At 44.4% G+C, this 23,819-nt stretch overlaps 1 protein-coding gene across 1 annotated transcript in view; it reads left to right on the forward strand.

The window, feature by feature from the left end:
- The window catches only part of LOC138246526 (B-cell receptor CD22-like), a 498,077-nt gene that overhangs the window by 134,878 nt on the left and 339,380 nt on the right, over nucleotides 1-23,819 (forward strand). Inside the window, exon 4 of the mRNA XM_069201182.1 lies at nucleotides 21,355-21,657. Within this exon, the coding sequence (XP_069057283.1) occupies nucleotides 21,355-21,657 (303 nt within the window). The remainder of the gene's footprint in view (nucleotides 1-21,354; nucleotides 21,658-23,819) is intronic.

Raw genomic sequence — 23,819 nt, forward strand, 5'->3', positions numbered from 1 at the left:
CCGCCACGGTGGTAATGACTGCCGGCTGGAGACTTCACTCTCCAGCCCGGTGGCCATCACTTGCCCACCTGCGGTATTATGACCCCACCTACCGCCATGGTTTTCATGGCATCCTTACTGCCACAAAAACCATGGTGGTAGGCACTATCAGTGACAGGGAATCCCTTCCCTGTCACTGATAGGGGTCTTCCCTGCCCTCCTCCCCCTCCTCAGGTTTCCCCCAATTCCCCTTCCTCTCCAGACCCCCCTCATACCCGCCCCTCCCTTCACACATGCACACACTCATAAACACACATTTCCAACATTCATCCACGCATGCATACATCCATTCACACACACATCCACACACACTTACATACATACATGCACTCACGCATTCACACAACTCAACATACACACGCTCACACGTCCTTACATGCACACACACAGAACACGCAACACACACCCACATACACGCACAGACATACACCCCCACCCCCACACACACACACAACACTCCCCGCCCCCCTCCCCTGTCGGAGCACCCGATTCTCATAACACGTCAGGCAGCGGTCTACTGGTGTGGCGCTGCTGCTGGCAGCAGCGCCACCTAACCGCCATCTCCCGGCATGGCCACAGACAGATTTCCTCCATCCTTCTGGCGGAAATCCAGCTGTGGTCATAATCCGGTGGACGGCTGGTAGCCACGGCAACGGTCTTTTGGCGGTCGTCGCCGCGGTGGTAGGTGTTTTTTACCTCCAGGGTCAAAATGAGCCCCTATGTCCTGCTGCTATTCCCCTGGGATCCCACCGCTAAGTTTTTTATTAGTTACATCGCCTACTTTACAATGATGGATGAGGCTAGTTAGCAAGTCTGGCAGAGCCGATAGCTTGTCTATTATTTCATAATTGTAGCTCCCTTTCACCTCATTGCCATCTTTCCATCTGTTACCCCACTTGTCTAGCTTTCCATTTAGTGAGTTCAATTTGTTATCTAACGTAAGTACACTTTGAGCCAGCATGCAGGTTAGTTCTAGATGGATCTCCATCTTGTGTGATTGCTAAGTACTTTAACTGCAGCTAGGAGAGAAGCACAAATGGTATTTATAATATAGTCTAATCTGCCCACTTCGCCCAGCCCCTCTCTGGATGGATTTTCCTCTCCCATGTCCTCCCCATAGGCCCCCTAATCTCATCTTCATGGCCTTGTACTTTCATGCTTGTTTCTTGCAATGTCCAGCCACCATGTCCTATTGCAGTGAGAAAAGCCTGGAGAAGTTCCTTTGTGCCTTGTAGGGGGGTAGAGCAGGACTGGCGATTGCCGAAGATTTCTTGTGCATGGGATTCCACTAGTTGTGATTGTGCTGACTGATGGATCTCTACCACTGTTTGCCATTTGTTGTTACTTGGAGATACAGGCTGCCCCCTACTCAGCTGTCTTAATGTTGCTTCCATGGGACCTGACTTGGTTACCTCAGATCTGCAGTCAAGTCCTACTGGGCTGATGTTGATGCTAGTTGTCAAATAATTGTTGTTATGGTTGTTCCTGCTTTCTCCTAGGGCAGTATCTGCCAGTTCTATCAATTCCTCAATAATTGAAGCATCCAGACTGGAGCCTGTAGCACAGCGAACAATGCCTTGTGCTTGCTCAGTTTGTGTAGATCTTAGTAAAGGATCAAGCTCCAATATCAGAGTAGGAGGAACACTGGAATGAGCAGTCTGTGTAACTTGATTATCCATAAGTTTGGTGGATTCCCCTACTCCACGCCTCACTCTTGTAAAGTAGTTATGTATATAAATTGTCCTAGAATGTGGAGCCTTTTGCTTAAGACCCGTCTTGTGATCCTTCTTGGCTTTAAGCCCATCTACCAGCAGCTGACCTGCCTCAGCGTCCGGCTCGTTGTCTTCGCTGTCATGTCGATTCATTTCTATGGGTTCTGTATTGATTGCAGTAATCTTGTAGAGCTTATGGAGCTAGTGGGGTACCCTCCTTCATCTTCTTTCACAGCTCTGATTTTGAGCATGTTGAAATGGTCGAGCGACCTCAGTACCTTGTGCATGGACTGAGGCTGGAGCTGAGGCTGTCGTGCTGTTACGGGTTGTCTCCTCAACTTGCCATAAGCCTTACATATGGAGACGATCCTATGAGCTGGTTTCCAGCTGCCCCTGAATATTTTGAGAGCCCTTTGTTCTTTAACATGTTTCAGTTTTTTCTGCACCCTTTGTACCTCAGATGCCAGCCTATGGGGATTCGAAGTCCCAGGCGGATTTAGTGTCGATGACTGGGTTGTCGTTATTTCTCCCCACCTTGCCTCCAACTCCTGCTCCTGTACGTGCCCCCCTCCCAGGGGAGACATAGGCCAATTTAGCACAGTGTTTTACTCAAGGATTTTATCTGGGGGCTGGCTGGAAGCCCTGGGAGGAGTCCTGAGTGGTGTGCTGAAGGTGAGCTATCAGTATGGCTTGTCTTACCGTAACACGTTGAATATTTCCATTAGATATTTGCTTGCTTTCTTAAGTGGTTGCATAGATTTTCACAGTAAAGAGAATGTTAATCAGTTTAGCCACTTGCCACTTGCTTCAGCACAAATTGAGCGCTGCGTCACCCCCTGCATACCGGCTCTCTCTGTTTCACCTTCTCACCACAGGCCGCAGGGGCACGAGCACGCTCAAAGCTACATTCTGTTCTGTTGCAATTGCTGTCACAGTTAACTACTGGCAGTGCAATGCAATGTTGCTGGTCTGAGGAGTGCTTATGGAGCCCATTATAGCTCCACTGGCTCTTCGGATTTGCAATCTAAGGCCACATTTATACTTTTTGAAGCAAAACTGCGCCAAAGCAGTTTTGCGTCAAAAAGTTTAACGGCATTTCTTTGCACCGCTCGGGCGTCAAATTTATACTTTGATGCACGGCGGCGCAAACCACTGGTGTGAGTCTTTTTTTTTAGTCAAACCAATGCGTCACAACCTAAAGAAAAACGACGTTAATGTGGCAAAAATGACTTTGATCTAGTTTACGATGTCGCAAACCGGATACGCGCCTTTTTTTGATTGCGTCAAAAAGCAGCACAAACACAGCAAAATGTGCAAAGGAGAGTCAAAATGGATCCCATGAGCTTTAAGAGACCCCAGGAAGATGACAACAGACCAGGAACCAGCCAGGAGGACCCACACAAGGCCCAGGATAGGGAGAAGAAGAAAAGGAAGTGTCGGTGGAGTCCAGAGGAGTAGGAAATACTGGTGAAAGAGGTGACGGAACACCAGAACCAACTTTTTGTCACCTCTAAATTGCCTATTAGTAGGAGAGAGGCAATAAGGCAACAAATTGTTGACAAGATAAACAGTGTGGCAGAAGTACAGAGAACAGTCATCAAGTGCAAGAAACGCTGGCATGACTGCAACCGCAGGTCCAAGGAAAAGATGGCCAGGAACAGGAAGGCAGCACTGCAGACTGGAGGTGGGAGTCCAGCACCACAGGAGTGGCAACACAGATGCAGGGTAAGTGTCATGGGGAACTAAAAAGCACAAATGTTAACTGTCAACGGGGGGTGGACATACCTACTACACAATGCATGTAAGTCATGATATTCAGGGAGTGGAATGGGTAAAGGGGCACGGCACGGGGGCATGGCCTGTTCAGAGGAAACCTGGGGCACAGTACTACACTACACCAACAACCTTTGCATGGGGGTATGCTGCCATGCCAAGGATGTTGGAAAGTTAAAGCCAGTCCAGGATGGTAGGGTACAACGTAAAACTGGCCTGCTGTCACACGACAGCTAGTATTCTCCCTACATGAACTAGGGCTAAATTAACAGTCTCAGCCAGATCCGCAAGTGGAATGTAACATTGACAACAGTTGCCACTACCAACTCTGCTGTGTGTGCAGATAAAGTAGCTAATGGCAGTTACATGCCTATGGACCAAACACACCCAAATTAGAGGGTTCAGGATGACAACTTTATCAATCCCCTGTAGTCAATACAAATGTGCTAATCCTGTCAAATGTGAATATCCATAGTTTCTACAAACATCAGACATTGTCATAAACATTATGAGGTACACAGCACTAATGTCATACCCATGCTGCATATGTCAGGGTCCACCCTGTGCCTGGGTCACAATAGCTGCAATGACACCATGCAACATCCCAACTGGTATACTGCTCAGACAACAGGATTGAGGGGGAGGACATATGTCACCGGCTAGTGAAATACACACGCACAATCAGAAGAGGAAATGGAACACTGCAAGGACCATCAGTGCAATCCTATGTAGCACACATTCCCCAACATCAACAATACTCACTACCAATGCTGACATTTGTAGCTTGCCATGCCAATGCTATACATAGTATATGCTAAGTCTCAGCATCATATAGCTGGATGTGAAATATCAGCGACTGGGGCAGTTCCAGATTGTTAAGTGTGGTGCAAGTGCCATCAGAACACCATCAGCCAGTGCAAGGCCACAACATGAGACTGGAAGTAGACGGAGGGTTGAGTAGGACAAGAAGGTGGCAACATACAATTTGGGCAGAACCTACACCTAGAGGATGTGACGCTGACAAGTCCCCAAACTGTCCACAACACATGTGACATGCAGGTGGGGCATAGGCCTGGGAGAATGCTAATATTAAATACAGGAACAATGAACAGGAACTAATATCACAATGTGAAACTAATAGGAAGGCAGGCACGTCACATTACAAATGCCACAACACAGGCACACTAATTGTACAATATCTCATGGCAGAGGACGATGGCTCTCCTGGGGATATGCCTGTACTGGACTTCCCTGATGACATTGATGACAAGCTGACAAACATCAGCCAGCAGTCCCTCCAAGATGTCCTGGGAACCCTCCAGACCCCACCTTCAGTCGCAAGGAGGAGCACAGATACAGCAGCCATCACAGAGGAAACACACACCACCCCAATTGTACAACCTGCCAGCTCCAACCCAGCTGAGGACTCTGACGACACTGGCACCAGCTTTGAGAGGACTGTAGTTGGAGTACAGCGGGAGCTGACCAAGGAGGTGCTGGTGGGGATGGAAAATATGGCAGCCAACCTAGAGGGGGTGCGTTCGTGCATGATGCGACCTGGCTGCCTAACACAGTGATATGGCTGCTATCCATAAGAACCAGCAGCTCCTCTTTGGTGCAGTACTGCCATTAATAGCCCCACAGTTAGCAGCTACCGGGATTTCTGAATCCAGGTCTTCAAACACTGAAGTGTGTGTTGCCCCTTCACACCCACCACCACCAAGGGCAGAGGAGACAACACACACATCAGAAGATGAAGACGTGGAACAGATCACCTTCACCCGTAAGAGTACCCAGTAGCACTAGTCCCTGCCACCTGGCCACTTATAATCAAGGTCCTGTGCTTTGTAACATGACAGTCTTGCAACAGCTGCTCACAAGCACTGTTCTCCAGCCCACTATTTATCTTGTCACTATGCCCTGTGATTGTCTCTCACTACCTCATTGGCAATTCATGTCCCTCTGCACTGTATGACACTTCACCCCAACATGTCCAATGATATGTCCTTTTGCACTTGTGTAGGATCACAATGGAAGGTGTCACACTAATGGACTCACAATCATGGACTATGTAAATATAGCACAACAGCACTTTAAAATAAATGGCACTTACGCAACCACTTGGTCTCTGTAATGTGACACATCAAACGTGAGGGAGATTAGTGATGTTTGTCTCATGTCAAGGACCATAGAATGTCAATACAACTGCCTTGAAAGATTGCGGGCTGATAACTATGCACAGGGGTCTGGATTGTACCATCATCTGCCCTTCCTGAGGGTTAATGCCGAGGAAAATAGAAAATACACAGTGTAATGCTGTGCCGGACAGAATAAGTCTTCGTCAAGGGATTTCTAAGCAGAAAAATATTGCCTTCTAATTTTATTTCCAGACAATCTTTACGTATGTGACATTTGACTCAAATTTTTCATCAAACACACCATACAGCAGGAATGGATGTGTATGAGTGTACGTACAAATAAGTAACCTGGCTGTACAATGTAACAAATGTTAGGTGTTAGTCATGTATACTATACTACATGAGATTATACCACCACTCACCTTATCAGGGTACAAATGAACATCAGGCTGCAGGCAGAGATATCACAGTGTCCTCAATACCAAATCTGGTCTCAAAGTATGTCAGATTGAAAACATACATCCAAACCTAACAACACATTGGGATCCATAGTTACTGTGAGTGGTGGGTTCAATGGATGGCAGATGCACAGAGAAGTAACTTTAGTGTAGCTGCCAATGTGACAGCTCAATTGGGATTTGGATGCAGGATGGAACACAAATGCAAATACTAAATTGACACTGTTCACCCATGCCAAGGCCCTGATCCCAAAGCATATGACACAAACTGTAAAGGAGTACCTAAATATTTATTGAACTGTAAAAAAGGATACTAAAACTAGGGGAAGCACCTTAACTAGCCTAACCTATCCTAATAACACATTACCCACAACTGTCCCTAACTACCCTAACCTAAACTTATTTATCACATTTAACTAAACACTCTAAACATCAAACCCCCACCCCAATTATATGACGGGACACATGGAGGACAGCATATACTAACCTAAACACATACTATTTTATGCTAAACAAATATATATGTATATATATATGTATATATATATATACATATATATATGTATATATATATTTTGTATACACAAAAACCCCTACATCATCCCCCTCCGACCCACCCACACACATAAAAAAAACATGTAGAGAGATCATACCCTCCACCCCGACCCACTACTACTAACTAAACTAACAGCCTATTCTAACCTAACACTAAGCCCTTTAAACCCACTAATTAAAAGAACCAGGAAAGAGGAGGGAGGGAAGGGAATCATGGGTGGGGGTATTATAGTCACAAGTTCACCCTCTGCAGGGTCTTCTTAATGGCATGCACCCTCTTATTTACTTGCAACACCTCCTGCTGCAGCCTGTCCAGTTGGTGCAGCATCTGTTGCATGTCACGTTGCAGAGCACGAAAATTAGCAGTGTCAATGACTGCAGCAGGAGTGGTCTGAGTCCCAGTTGTTGTTAGTTGTCCACTTGGTGGTGCCATGCTTGGAGGGGGAGGTGCTGCTGTCAGTGGTCCTTGAGCTGAGGAAGTTGAAGGTCCTGCAGTGATTCCTGAGATCCTTGGTGCCACCTGGGTCGAAATGGTGGTGCTGGTGGTGGTGGCTGTTGTGGACACAGAAGGGCTCCCTTGGGCAAATGCCCTCCACACCCCTGAGGCTCTTTCATGGCGATAACGCTGTGCCATGTGGCGGAACCCAGACTCCACATCCAGAATGTGGCGATAACGCATCGCCCGGCTGAAATTCACGGATCTGGCTGGCATCCATGTTGGCTGCAGTTAAAAAAGATAAAGTCAAACATTAGGTACATCATTGTGTGATACAGCTATTGATGAGAATCAGACAATACATCTAATGTCGCTGAAACAGGCCATATCACCATACAGATCACAGATTCTCCCTGAGGAAGTACATGCCAGCGCAGCCTACACATGTCCTAGCTAACAGCAGAGAAATGCTCTAAAAGATGTGTACCAACTTAAATGATCTAAGCATCATTGTTCAGCCATTAGTCACATAACAAATGCTGCAAGTCCTCCACATGTGCCAGGGCAACTAATGACTATCAAGGGCCACAAGATCTGTGATTTGTAAATGGAATTGCCAGGATGGTATGCAGTTGCAAATCAAGAGTGGGTATCCTAGGTTTGGACAAGTGATTTACAGATTTTACATGTCTGTGTACTACACTTGGATCATCACACCTAGGTACACATTTCATAACCCTAAGCCTGTGCCTCGGGGGGATGGACAAGAGACACATACTTTCAAACATCAAGGACAACCACAAAGCTTTGGACAGCTGTACATGGGTTTAGTAAGTCCACCACAGGTAAGGAGGGCGTCCAACTAGGATAGACACAAGCCTTGGACAATCCCATACACATTTGTTTGTAATTGCAGGCAATTGTCAACATGATTTGATACCACCAATACCTCTCCTACAACAAGAAGATAGATACAACCACACATCTGGGTAGGAGCTGCATGCACACCTATAACATTGTACTCAAGTGCCACATACACATAGCACAACATGTGGAGCTAGATGCTGCTAGGTAGTCAGACATACATATAAACATGGGTAGTGAGTGGTAAGAATGCCGCACTTCCGTTCCGTTACAATTCTTATTAAGGTAACACAATAAGTTAAATAAGAAAAAGAGGTGCCACTTGGTCGGGTGCCCCACTACCCTGGTGGGCACAAAGATTTGTGTATCAGGGTACACAAAAACAGTAAGTACAGTTAGACCAAGGCACACAGAGAAGTAAAAGTTCAACAATGTTTATGGGACGAAAGTAGAGCCCAAGTACAATGAATCCAAAGGCGAAGAGTAAAGCGATGATTCCGGGTTGGTGTTATAGGTAGAGTATTTATTCACAGGTGTAGGTTTGTGTCGTCTTACAGGAAACAGCCAACACGTGTTTCGTCACACAAGTGACTTTATCAAGGCTGTGAAGAAGTAATAAAAACACACCAATATGTACAGTTGGTCTGAAGACATAAAATATACAGAATTTTACAATGTATATTAAACCCGTAATCACCAATGAGAAGATGCATGTGCGATTAGATGTAAGTGAGAAAAAAGTCATGCGGCATGGCAAAAATGGATGCTGTTATGTGGATCCAAACACAAGTGCGAGTTAAAGCAGAGACTGTGTTCAGTGAGTTCGGTGCGACGCGTCTATATTGGATACCTACGAATATGGTGATCTTATCGTGAAGTGAACCCGAATACTAGTAAGATAGAAAACAAGGAGGTAAGGTTATAACAGTGGCAACAGTGATTATGTTGGTAGAATAAAGTATAGTACCACGTGAGTAGGTTTGACAAGAGACAACGCTCAGAGAGAGTGGCAAGATGGATATGAGGTAGGTTGCCGGAAAGGAATTAAGTTCAGAAAAGGGGAAAAACAGAAAAAATTGAAAAAGAGGGGGGACGTGCTAGGGGGTATTATAGGAATTAATGCAAAGGTAAGTCATGCTAAAACATACCTGGGCCCGTCCGGCCAGAGGCACAAGAAGACAGTAAGTTCAGTAAATAAAGAATCGATGATTCCAGTGGTCGAGTGTAGGGTGATATCAGAGCCCTGATAAGCCCAAATATGTGAACCTAATTGGGTAAACAGAATCGATGTCAGAGAAAGTTGAAGGGGTTAAGATCTCCAAAAATGGCTTAAGGTGTAAAGAGTGGGAAAAATTAAACCCCGAAATGGCCCGATTGCTGGCAGTGCGCATTGGACCGCTAATATATATGTTGCGAGGTAGTACTATCAATGCCCTGAAAAGATAATAAGTCAGAGCCAATGTAAGGCATTAGGTGTCAGCGTGTCCGTAGGTAGAAGTGAAAGCCGGGCAGAATCACCACATTTTATACTGGAGTATGCCTACGTTGCAAAAAAGTGGGTAACACCCCCTCGGAGAGTAAAAGCAAGAAGCTTGCTTGTATGTGAATCGAATAAGTCGATGACCGAGTTGTAGTGAACACGGAGTGTCAGTTTACATAATGCTGATTGACTCAGTATGGCGTATGAAATCATGAAAAATCCCCCCCAGCAGTATAAGCAACGTTAGAGGGGTCCCGAATACCTGATTGCTGGTCCGGGAGTGTCCTGTACGGCGAGGCGAGTCAAATGCTCTACGACGCGCGTTCAATTTGAGCTCATTTCAGAACGGGTAGAAATAGAAGAGGGACTATGCTAAACAGTGGTAGGGAGGTGGGTGGTTAAAACCATAGGAAAACGGAAGAGAACGAAGGCGGCCATATTGGGAAGGATACTAGTGTGAAAGAAATACAGTAGAAAAGTCTGAGAGACGATTATAAAAAATGGAAGTGCAGGAGAGACTGTGAAAGAAGCAAGTCAATGTAAGTGGGCAATCAGAAGCAGCAAAGAAAGGAAAAAGGATAGTGTGTTACAAAAAGGTATTTGTACTCATGATCGGAAAGGAGACAGGTATTTTTCAATGTAAGTGGACAATCAGAAGCAGCAAAGAAGGTAAACAGATAGTGTGTTACGTGGGTTAAAAGAAGTGAAGACTGAGATAAAGTGTGGTGTGTGTAGAACACCGAGAAAGTCACACGGCAATGTGGAAACGTATATGTAATAAGGGATGGAAAAGTTAAAGCAATTAAAAAATGTTAAAAAGATATATATATAGCCCGTGAGTGCTACTGAGCTTATACAGGATACATATTGTGTACCAGGTGTCATGTCGTATAGGGTGGTTACTCAATATTAGAAATAGAGTAGTGTAGCAAATGCAACTGCGAAAAACATTGGAAGAGTTTATAAGTTACATGGTGATAGAGAAGTCAGGGAAAACAGTTCAGACTAGTGGTAGAAACAACAATGTTGAGATATTCTAGGCCAGGTTTCCCTGAGCCAGTCAAAGCGTAAGGTACAGTGTATACACAAATATAGTCACTTTCTGTGTAAAGCGGGTACCAGGACAGAGCAATGTGTAACAAGTATTGGGAAAGCTGCAGTGATATGTATTACACAATACAAAAAAACATTACAACATAACATAACATTGATGGTAAAAACATTTTACGTGAGGAAGAAATGCAGTTCGTGGTCAGTGTTGAGTCCAAATTCAACTGCACGGAGTTTGAGAATCCATTTGGCCTCGCACTTGCGGAGGTCCCTGGTTCTATCACCCAGTCTAGGTGATCCTGTGACTTGAGCAATTCCGTGAAATTTGATGTTGAGGATGTCCCTCTCACCATGTGAGGTGTTGAAATGAACAGCCAGCGGGTACGCAATGTTGTTGTTTCTGATAGCCCTAATGTGTTCCTGAACACGTTCTTTGAGTGGGCGTATAGTACTGCCAATATAGATGCGGCCACATGCACAGATGATACAGTATACTGTGTATCTAGTATTACAGTTGATAAAGCTCCTGACATTGTAGACCGTCTTAGTATTGTAAGAGAAAGAAGTAGTTCTGTTGAGAGCCATTTGGCAGGAAATGCAGCCCCCACATTTGAGGAATCCATTGGGTTTCGTAGGAACCCATGTTGGGGGGCGTGTTTGTGTATGGGGCATGAGAAAGCTAGGGCATAAGATGTTCCTAAGGGTGCGTCCCCTGCTATGGGTCATGGTTGGTGAGCTGTTGATGTAGTTTCTAAGACCTGAGTCTAGGAGTAGTAAGTGCCAGTGTCTTTTAAGGATGTGAAGTACAGTTTTACTGGCAGGGCTAAACTGAGTAATGAAGGAAACGGGACGTTTGTTAGATGTTTTAAACGTTCTTTTTGGGCCCCTGATGAGAAGCGAGTGTTGGTTCATAGTAGAAACACGTTTGGTAGCCGTTGAGATGAGCTTCTCAGAGTACCCCCGTGCTCGGAAGCGGTGTGTTAGCTTCTTGAGTTAATCTTTGAAGATGTCAGTATCGGTGCAGTTACGTCGAACTCTAATCATTTCCCCATATGGAATTGCTTTGATTTGTGTCAAGGGATGGGCACTCTGCGCATGTAGGATAGAGTTGCAGGCTGTTGGTTTTCTGTATAGCCTAGAGGTAATCTTATTGCTGGTAGTATACAGAAGAAGATCTAGGAATTCAATTTGTGTGCGATCTGTCTTATGTGTGAAGGTTAAATTGAAGTCATTGTTGTTGAGGTGAACTATGAATGTGTCTAGATCAGGGATACTGCCTGTCCAACTTGTGTTTGGATCCACATAACAGCATCCATTTTTGCCATGCCGCATGACTTTTTTCTCACTTACATCTAATCGCACATGCATCTTCTCATTGGTGATTACGGGTTTAATATACATTGTAAAATTCTGTATATTTTATGTCTTCAGACCAACTGTACATATTGGTGTGTTTTTATTACTTCTTCACAGCCTTGATAAAGTCACTTGTGTGACGAAACACGTGTTGGCTGTTTCCTGTAAGACGACACAAACCTACACCTGTGAATAAATACTCTACCTATAACACCAACCCGGAATCATCGCTTTACTCTTCGCCTTTGGATTCATTGTACTTGGGCTCTACTTTCGTCCCATAAACATTGTTGAACTTTTACTTCTCTGTGTGCCTTGGTCTAACTGTACTTATAGTCAGACATACAGTTGAACATGTTCATTAGTGAACAGAAAGGCTCAAGTCTGTCGGAAAGACTTTGGCATCCCTATTCTGACTTGCTGACTAAATCATGGATATGGCCCTCTGCTAAATTTTCTTTACTATAAATTTAACAAGAAATGTCACCCCATTCACATGGCTATGCCTACAGGGCTGCTCATCAATCCCAAAATATGACTATACACCATTGTTTGTCCAACTCAAATATGGAATAAAAAGTGAAACTCCAGTCAAGTTACATTTCAGATCCTGTGCCAGCACATCATACCTTGCTATGTGTCCAACACACAGGAGTCAATCACACAACAGCTGCAAACACAACACAGAACAGAAATATCAACACTTACTGGATATGTCTGGGTCCGCAAATTGAGCCACTTCACCAGTTGTGTAAGGGGCAGGTGCACCTGTAAAGCATGGACGGGTGAAATGTGCTCAATGTCTGTGCACTGCACAACACTTTCAAATAAAATAACTGTGTGTGACAGCATATCTGAAAGTCCAGCCTCTCAGGCATGATGATACTCCAACATATGTAGCACAGCAAACATATATAGACCCTGTCACTCCAGTGGGTGATACACACACATATGCACACATGCAGTGTCCTTAACTATCATGTGGTGACAAACATGATCCATCAATTGGTTGCAGACTCATTTATGGAGTGTACTCCTTTCATCATTTGTAGTAATGAGAGACATGAAAAGCCACATTACTGGAGCACTGCAATACCAGTCACTCGGGTATTGAGGCTTGAGCATCAAGGGACAATCAGTTACTGTGTGATTCTCATGTGGGTTGATTGAAGGTCATGATTTATTACGCTTTCTATGGTCCCTTACATGTAGGGCCTGTGTTGTGTGTAGATAACATATGCTACATTAACAGTGTATCCTGAGCCACATATGCCCCCTATGACACCATAATGGCAGGGATCCTGTGCGTTACATGGTGACAATTTGAGGCAAAACATGGATTGGCCATTTTCAATATTTAGATACAACAAGGAAATATATACTGATAGTGTATATTGTGGTCATTCATGACAGAATGCAAGGGCACATATGTGGAGTGATTGCACCTGAAATGTGTCACTCATTGCCCTGTGTACACATAATGGGTTTTGGAAATCACAGTTAGCCACATTCATCATCTTACATTTGCCAAGTTGGGAGATCAGCAGGTATACATCAAACTGACACTGTCACAATATTGAAACATGGCTTAGCAAATGTACTACTGTGTCAATCATGATGATGTAGGTTTCAAATTGTACGTACCTTCAAAATGGCAGCAGTCACAGCAAGGCTAGTCGTCTGATCCTAGCATACACCCATGTCTGTGATAGCCTCCATACTGGGATGTTAGTTATTGTACACATGCTGCCCTAGATCAGCAGGGGTGTACCAAACGTAAACTAGCAAAGTATTAGGGGAGTTCATATGTATGATGGAATTGGTCAGTGGTCCCTTGCACGACATCATGCACGTAATACATTGTGACCATGCATTCCCCAACGTCAGGTATCCCATGATGACCCCATAACTTATGAGAAGTGCATGGCTATAGAGTAACACAGATGGGAAATGCATTAGCTCTGTTCCAGCTATTGTGCCCAAGATCAATTTAAAACACACAGGTACAATGAACACAGGGCCAGGGATAGTTGTTATTCCTCACTTTGTATCATTTGATTCATGTTATATGCTACAGCTATCTAAAGTAGCACCAGATATTTAGAGATGAACCCTTATGCATTACTTTGGCCTACATACCTAATTTAATTGCGGCACAGCCAAGTCAAACTTTCAGCCTTAGATATTACCAGAGGTTAGAAATAAATTGGTACGTATGGGCCAGAATACAGTTCAGACATGTATTCCAAATAATTTGGGAACACATTAATTCTTTGAATTAGCTGGTGAAAAACATCTCTTTCCTGGTACACTCACAGACCATGGATAAAACACGTGTTAGAGCCGCATTAGCATCATCTATTGACGTGAAGGCAGCACTAATTTACAAGCTCCAGTTGTATTTTGTAACCTAGTGCAGCTGTTGCGTCAACAAATGACGGTAATGTGTAGCAATTATTGTATGACTCAGGGCCACTGTATGTTTAACTTGCATTCCACATGTCCAAAAACATTGCCTGCAGCATATCAACAAATCTGCTACTGTCACTACAGAGTATTTAAATGTGCACATTACTCTGAATTGTACTCACCAACAGGTCCACCAATCACAATACCCAGGTGGTCCAGCATGTCTTGCTCTCTGGCAACAAGGTCAGCCCAGCAGTGCTTTAGTTGGTGGTCATTGCGCGGTGTGTTGTAGACGCAACGCAGATGGTACAACACCTTTGACCACCGGAGCCTACTTGCCTCTGTGTGATACCCCTGCATCACCCTGCCACCTGCTTCGATCATCAAGGGGAGGAAGTGGCACAACAGCCAGATGAATCCCCCCAGCTACTCCTCACCCATTCTCCCCAGATGTGGCATACCCAACATAACAAAAATAATATGAAAATTAAAGGGTACAGGGGATAATAAAGGGAAAGGAGGGAGGAAAATGAAATAAAAGTAACCCTAAAACAGCCCAACTATCCCCAAACTAACAAGACCCACAACAGACTCTCAACAGTACAAAGACAAAATTAGACACCAAAAATGACAAATAAACACTTACAATGAACAACTGAGACAATTACAAATAACACAGATGACAAATTGGATGGCACACAGGAGACAAGTTCACAATTGGAACAGACAAAGCTCTAAGCACAGCCACACAGTCTAGAAAAATCAGACTGCAAAGTGAAAGTGAAAGTACACCCACTGTACCAATTCTGTAAACAGGATTTCCTATTACATCACTTCCTGCCTCAAACGCGGTGCGTTTTTATTATGATGCGTCAAAAATATAATGATGCTTACAGTCTGTGCGTCAATTTCTTTTACGCACATGCTTAAAAATTACCCCGCATCCATAGTTCCAAATATTTCGCTTTGGCAACCAATTTCATGGGGTACAGTGTAGGAATTTCTGCTCGGAGCCAATGGATGTATCATGGCTGTGAGCGTATTTTTTCTACGCATATGCAGCGATTTTTGATGCATATGCGTCTTCTTTGACGCGCATGTGTCAAAATGTATGTTTTTGGCTGGGTTTGGGTCATTTCTCACATTATTATAGTACATGACAGCTGTAACTTTACAGAGATAGGCTGTTTGCACCTACATTGTGCATTCCAGTGTTTGGGCACATCTGGCAGATCACACTACTGCAGACCATGATCCTCTAGTTGTTGTACCGGATTAGCAGTCTTCACTGACGCAATAGATACCCAAACTTTTGGAATACAAATTGGTATTACCCAGTTTGAGCAGGTTGTGCATCAATAGGGGATAGCAAGGCTACGCAATTAATACATTAACTCATTGCCTGTGTGTCAATGTCTGTGAATTGGCTATTTCAATTTTAGTTGGCCCTCTGTGTGAACATCACAAGACGTGTTTTCATAAATGTGCTTGTATGCATGTGTTGTAAATGTGGATAACCATCAGATGCTATTCAGTGTGGACATGAGTCAGGAAATATGTTTGTCATACACGAAGCAACTAATGCTGTGCGAACTTCCCTGACTTTCGGGACAAAAGCATCTCCCATGACAAACTATGCACAGGATAGATAGAGGACGGTTGATAATGGCAATGTTACAAGACTAAGCCATCACATGTACTGGAATGTTGGATACCACTTCCTGGTCACTTGTTTGGATACTACCTATGAGTCAGGCATTTGAAAATGCTATGTAAGTACAGTGTTTGTGACACAGAGTCCCAAAACCAATCCAAAAATGTAATGTCACTCCACAGTTTGAGTCATATAAATGACCTATGTTTCTCTTGTGGCAGTGGAGGACCAGCAGACCAAGCAGCATGCGTTCACATATTTTCAGTGGTTAATTGCACAAAGGTGTCCAGTTCAAGTGTGTCACCATGTGTACCCTGTGTCATTATTGGGGTCCGTGTTGTCACAGTTACATGGAGTTCTAGTCATGAGTCTGTGAGCCATTCCCTGGATTAACAGAGTATCCTTTAAAGTAGAATTGAACGAAAGCCAAAGAGGAATTGAAAACACACATGGGGATAGTCCAGCTATGGCACTGCAGAAGTTTTATGAGACTGACAACAGGGCAACCTTGGTGTGCTCACAAAGTTGATGAATCAGTAATTTTAAACTGGCAGGTTTCATCACAACATTTGTACACAGGGTGGCCTCTAAAATTCCCACTGCAACTGGGAACATCAGTGCCTCTGTGCTGATTAATCTCACAGCTATTCACCACGCAAGCCCCATCAATAGGTTGGGGCCGACGTGAATCTGTGTGTGGACCGTCAGGGAACAAACATGGTTTGTCCTTTCATGCACATTAGCAAACATTGTTTGTTGTGCTGGAGGGACCATACCCAATCCATGCATACAGCCCTGGTACACTGTCACTGTTTGTCACTCATGCATACATGAAACCCAGACAAGGGATGGGCCGTGATTAGGCTATTGAAGACATGTCCCACACCATGATATGATAAGTAAACTGCTTATGCTATACAATCTATTTGAGGATTCATTGTAGACTTTCCAGACACAATACCCCAGGAGGAAAGTGAGGGCATCGAAAGCAACTATGAGACAAATATAGCCACAGGGAACCTTTATAGTAACAGAAAGACATGAACCAATCAGGCTAACAGGATGGAGGCCCTGTCAGGAACTAACATGAACAAGGCAAATACACAGTGAGCAGACTGAGACTGGTAAAAGCTGGAACAACACTGTGGAAAATGAAAACTGTATTTGTCATGTGGGCTGCAACATTACACAATCGCCCAAAGCCTGTGTTACAAGTGATTAATACAGCAATGCATAACAAGGATATACATATAATGGCAGCTTCTAAGCCGTTCCAGGCAGCAGCCAGGGCAGTGCAGGTTCAAATGGCTGGTCTGCATGGAAGTGCTCACAGGTGTGTGCAGCTTCAGTCTCTCACAAGTCCTGTAGGTGAGAATCAAGTTCAAAGGGCCAACAGTACCTTTCACATGGCAAGCAATAGACAGCTGATTACAGGTCCTATAGACTACCAGGCAGTGTGTTATCTGACCTGAAGTCCATGCAGACAGATGAACTGTGACTATGGCATGCCATACTAAAGAGGGAAGCACACTGGAGTCAGAATGTGAGTCTGGGTGTGTGTAGATGAAGGATTATCTGGGTACAAATAGTCCATTTACAGAGCCCCCCAGAGAAGGGTGGCAAGAGACTGAAAACATGGCAGGGACAGGACTTATGACCTTGGATGGACTGCGCAGGGCATGTTTTGTGAGCAATGCTTGTCATACCAGGGGGAACTCGTGCTATCCATTTCTTGTCAAACTTACCACTTGCAGAGATAGCTGATGTCACACTTACTTCTGTCAAGGGTCTGATCATACCTTCCTGTTACTAATGCAATAGCACATCCACTGCCTCATGTATGAAGCAGTTTTTTTACCTTATGAATGATGGTGTCTTAGTTGTGTGCCATATGCTGCAATAAACCATGTTGCCAACATGTATGTGTGCCATAGCTGTGGTCCTCTGATATTGACCTTCAAATGTGAAATGGACAGGATATATGTTATTTACACTGTGTGTGAAGTTGGGTGTACATTCATACCTATCAAATGTGATATGGATGTTTCAGTATCCTAATTTGTATATCTGCAATGCTCCATGAGGCTAAACTCTGATTATGAATCCTAGGTATAATGTGATGCATAAATAATTACCCAGACCATGATTTAGTGATTAGATTATGTGTTTAATGACATATGATAAGACAGTGGTGATGGTGACTAGAGTTAAAAGAAGTTTTGTACAAATGTGTTGTCTCTGACGCAATCCTGCTGCAGTGTTTGGATGGTCCCCCTCATGTTGATGGACAACATCCTCCTTTTCCTCCTCTTCAGGCATTTGTGGGTCTGGTTCATAGAGGAGAATGTTCCTCCTTACACAAATGTTGTGCAGGATGGCACAGGTCAAAATGATCTTGCAGACCATTTCAGGTGAGTATAGGAGGCTGCCTCCGGTGATGTCGAGGCACTGGAATCTTGACTTCAGGATGCCAAAGGTCCTCTCTACTATGGTGTGTGTCCTCCGATGTGCATCATTATAGGCATGCTCTGATGCTGTGATTGGGTTTGCAAATGGGGTCATGATCCATGGCTGGATCCCATACCCCTGATCAGCTGAAAAAAAAGAGAAAATGAGTGAAAAAGTTTAATGGAGCTTGTACCATGATTATCACTTTGCATGGCAGTTGTTCTCTTGTGTTGTCTGTGACTCATCTGTGTTTGTGTTATTGTGTGGAATCCTAGGCTCCTAGGATGTACCATTGGCATTGGGATGTTTAATTATCTGAACTGGTGTTTGTCTGATTGACCGGATGTCAGCGCTATTTTTGTAGACTTGCAGTACATTGTGTACGCCCATGCATTATGTCATGCGAAAGAGGTGTCCATGTGCCTTAACTGGGGGTGACATGATACTTCCATACACAGAATTAATTCCACAGTGGTGGTAATACGGTTGCATCTATATGGCCTGGAAATGCCATCCAATTTAACATATGAAATAGAATTTGTTAAACATCAGTGAGGCCCTCTGATTTGGCTAGGCGAACAATGTACAACACATCTCCATAAGTTGCCAGCACTGACGTGTTCACAATTGACAATGCACAAATATCCCATGTGTGGCAAGTTCTCTGCAGACCTATTTATCTGCCCTTACCGAGTTGACTCATGCTCAAACGTGTACCTACACTACTGAACCTGGTCCAGGATAGCTGGCTAACTTGGTTTTGGGGGTGAAGGTTTAAGTGTCAGAAGGTCCATATGCCTGTACATCAGTTGTGTATATGTGTTACTGTCCCAACCGTATTTGTAGGAATGTGCACATTGCAATATTGTCACATCAATATGTGTTCTTAGCACAGTCCACTTGCTTATTGGTAGTGGGCAATGTCAGACCAGGAGTGATGTGAGATGTTGGTACAGCCTCAATGATTCCATGTCCCATTCATTAGAGTCATCATCATCATGCTATGAGTGTCATGGTGTTATACCTGCAGCGAAACACATTGCATACCCCTTACACTGTACATATTGTTTGGAAGGGTGTGTGATTGAGTGGAATTGATGTGATATTGTAAGATTAATCTTCCAAGTTGTACTGGCAGTTAAGGCCATGTCATTGTCACTGTGTGGTTTTAAATTGTTCCCTTGTGTCTGGGGCCTAGCATCTGTTGTTATTTGCATCTGTCATTTGTCCATAGATGTGTATCCCATTGGGTCGGGATATCAAACATGACAAGCAGTGTCACAACCTCAGTGTCTTCCTGGCCAAGTGTCAATGTAGTGGTGTATGTGTTGTGTGTCCTACAGGGTTGCTGTGCTGTGTGTTTATATAACTAGGTTTCTGTACTTACCAACAAGTAGGTCATTGCCATATCGTCCATCCTGTAAGTGTTGATTGATGGTGCAGTGGCAAAAAATGAATGAATCATGTACACTCCCAGGATACTTTGCCGCGATGTTGGTGATCAAACACCGGTGATCGACAATGGCCTACACATTGATGGGGTGTGTGTGCTTCCTGTTGCAGTATAGATGCTCAGTTGCAGCAGGTGGCACAATCCATACATGTGTGCAGTCAATGGCACCAAGCATGTGTGGGAAGCCATTGATTTGGTAGAAGCCCTGTTTGGTCTCCTGCTGCTTCTGCTGTGTGTTGGGTAAGCTGACGGTAAGGGGTTTGAGGGAGATGATGGCATCCAATACCTTGGGTAGGAAGGCAGAGAATGAGGGCTGTGACATCCCAGCGAGCAGGGCACCAGTGGTTTGAAACGAGACACTTGCCAACATGTGGAGGACAGCTGGCAGCTTGGTCTCTGGTGGAATGATGTGGGGTGTCTGCAAGGTGGGTGCCAACTGTGGCTCAATGTGGCACTGCAGCTGCTGAATGGCTTGCCAGTTGAGTCTGTACATCTGGATGATGTCTTGTTGCCTGAGTCCCAGAAGGGTTGTCCTGGTCCTGAATATCCTCTCCTGCCTTCTGCGTTGCCTTTGGGGTCCCTGCTGGTGTGGTGGAAACTGCTGCTGTTGCTCCTGTGCTCTGCGTCTTCATGCATGCTGGATGAATAGCACCTCTATGTCTTCCTTTTGGAGCTCTGATATTGCTTCTGTGTGTTTTCCTTAAGTAGTGGTGTGTTTGCCCCATTTTAATGCCTGCCCTGACCCAGGCGTTATTTTTTGATGAAAATCGGGCTGTGCGTCATTTTCTGACTGCGCCTCCCAGCTGTGTGGGATTTTTGCACGTTAGGATAAATATGGCTCAAGGGTGTTTAAGTCATTTTTTGGACGGGAACGCCTACCTTGCATGTCATTAACGCAAGGCGGTTTCACGCATCCAGAAAATAACATACACGGCGGAAATTTGGCATTTGCGGGGTCGGGCGTCAAACTATAAATATGGTCTAGGGTTTGCGCCGAATTTGCGTCAAAATTTTTGATGCAAATTCAGCGCAGGCAGAGTATAAATATGCCCCAAAGTCTGTAATGTAACGTAAATTGCAAGATGCAAAGAGCAAAGAACAGAGTCTAATCACTGCGCTCTACTTGTTCCACTCCCCAGGCCCCCTCTGTGCTCCTTCTGTACCTTCTGTGCCCTTTATGTGCACCTCGGAACTGTCACAGAAGCAGCACCAACAGGCCTTGCAGGCTCAGCAAGCATGCCAAGGTTTGGTGGGGTTTATTGGGGTGTTGGCAGAATGTACTGCTCGTACATATGGCCCCTAAACCCTAGGCTGTGGACGGCAGTACACCACACACATACTCATAAGGGCCAAAACGAAATGTATTCATCCACTCCTTCATAAATTAAACCTCATTTTAACATGAACATGTTTGGGATGGTCAGTGTTCACCTATGTATGGGTTTCTATATAACGGCAATACGTGATGGATGAGTGACTCACAAGGGATTCCTCTCAGAGGGATAATATCTGTTACTTTATTTTCACAGATTATGCTCCAAAACCCCACATAGTTGTTGCAGCCGCCGGGATTACAGAGAAACAGCCCACGACAATTACTTGTTCCATAGATTATCACTGCCCGGAGTATCCAATACAGCTCCACTGGGAGGGGCCTGTGCAAGGAGCCAATGCCACTCAGTATCAGGGGTCCACAAGCGCTGTGAAGACAACAAATACACTGAGCTTTGTTCCTTCCTGGCAACACGATCAGAGAGTACTGAGATGCCTGCTGAGCAGCGTGAAGGACACCAGGACAAGCTCGGAAAGTGAGATAACGCTGGATGTGAAACGTGAGTCTTCCATTCATACTTGTGGAACACTGTTATATATAGAATGTAAACGTGTTTTATGTGCCGCCTCCTACTGCGCACCTGTCCTGTCAAAGTGTCTGCATAACATGTTGTAATTACGCAGTGGGAGTCAATTTACCGACCTCTGACCAATGGAAGTCTGATCGCCTCCTTGGGAGTCACTCTGTAGGCTGTGGGATGCGACTGGCCTACGGTCTCAAACGTCCAGTGTTCACACAATCCTTAACACCAGGTGGGGAGCGCTTAACCCATCACTAAAAGTGCCATATGTTTGCAGTTCAGATCATGATCAAATGGATCAGGAGAATGAATGATGCACCAAAATCAGAAAATGCTCTTTGCGTTTATATTTCTCACACACAGCAAGATGTGCACTTTGTTTCGTATGACGTGTTACTCTCAAGGAAATGTTTTACTACTTTCCAATGCTCTTCTAATGGACCAGGAGAATGAATGATGGACCAGAATCACACAATGTGGTCAAGTGGGGAAGATATGATTACATCCGGGGCATCCCGTGCCCACAGTGTAACTGCTCCCGTTATTTCCTATAACTATGAATCCCTTTTTCATCCCAAAGTCTGATATGGAGTTCAGTTGGGATGGAACATTCTCCAGCCTCTAGAAAATTGCTAATTCAGGAAGATCCACTGGTTGATTCTTCGTAATACTAAGTATTTTCTTCCAGAAAATAGAAACATTTCTCTCAGTGAGGAATGGGTGGAATGAGCTACTCTTGTGCCAGCCGTTACTGTCAGGGCCTTTAGAAGGTAATTTCCTTATCGGCAATTGAATTAAATTAATTACACAGCCTGACCACTGACTGCATCAAAACAAGATCCTAGCAGGGAAGCCTGTGTGTGGTGCCTTCTGCCTGTTAGGGTACAAGGAGGACCCCTCAGAACACGTTTCCCTGCTTGTGGAAGTTGATTTCAAAAGTACACTCAGGGGACCAGACAATTCAATTATCAGTAAGGTAACTCGACTACCATCTCCTTACATTGCTCCAGAAATCAAATGTGTTTGGTTTTAATATGTTTTTTGGTCTCAGCTCAACTCCAACACTGAGAAAATACCAAGGTTTGAGAGTGATCATGTTGCAGGTTCTAGTTAGTTCCCAGGTCTATCAACGGCACCCGGAAGTGATTTGCTGACAGGTCAGCTGGATTTTAAACAGCTCCTTACTCCTCGAAACACAGCTCAGGGGAAGAAGTGGATAAAGTAAGACAGTCTACCAGCTACTAGGTTTAACCCGAAAGGTGAGGTTTTTCACAACACAGTGCTCCTGCCAAAGGGCAATAACTACCAGAACATCAGGAACATTGATTTTTAGGCCTGGCTTGACAAGTTTATCTGTCTGTTATATGTCTTCTGAATAATACACAGAGGGCGTGCTTTGGGACTCCCCTCTTCAGCCATTAGCTGCTTTGGGTCAGTCTCCTTCATGCAGTTTTACGAGACAATTTCAATTCCCAGAATACTATTTTTTCTCTGGCATGCTAATTAACATTGTGGCATTATTTCTCTTCGAATGAGTCTTTGCATTACAATGCATAAGGTGTGCTGTTTTCAGGATGAGACATTAGTCTACTTCGAAGTTTCCTCTGCTCCAGACATCCAATATCTCAAACAGCCCTGCACATAATTTAGAGCTGATTGATAACATCCACCTGAAACTCAATGACACCAAGATAGCATTGGCTTGTTATTGCCAAGACTAACAAACAGTAGGCCTAATCTGGATCAGTGACATAAACCATTCCCAATATCCACCTAATGTCACGCCACTTGCATTAACCCTGGACACAGAACTCACCTTCAAGCTACACATTTTTAGAAAAAGAAAGATAGCTTGGTACTTGCTCTCTACTATAGAAAGTGAAATCATTCCTCCCAGCAAGCAACTGCAGAACTGGTGTTCACATTCTACTACCCCCAGACCTAGATGATGGCAGTGCCCTGCTCCATGGCCTCCCAGACTACATACTTCCATCCCTAAAGAGCATCCTACACCCCCAGCATGTTTCATCCAGGCCCTGAAGAAATCTGGACACGAGTCCCATCCTGGAAACTCTCCGCTGGCTTCCCTTAATGGCTCTCAATATCTGCAACCATATGCATCATTTACACCGCCATCACGA

Source organism: Pleurodeles waltl, chromosome 7 (genome assembly GCF_031143425.1).
Source record: "Pleurodeles waltl isolate 20211129_DDA chromosome 7, aPleWal1.hap1.20221129, whole genome shotgun sequence".
NCBI classification, from domain to species: Eukaryota; Metazoa; Chordata; class Amphibia; order Caudata; family Salamandridae; genus Pleurodeles; species Pleurodeles waltl.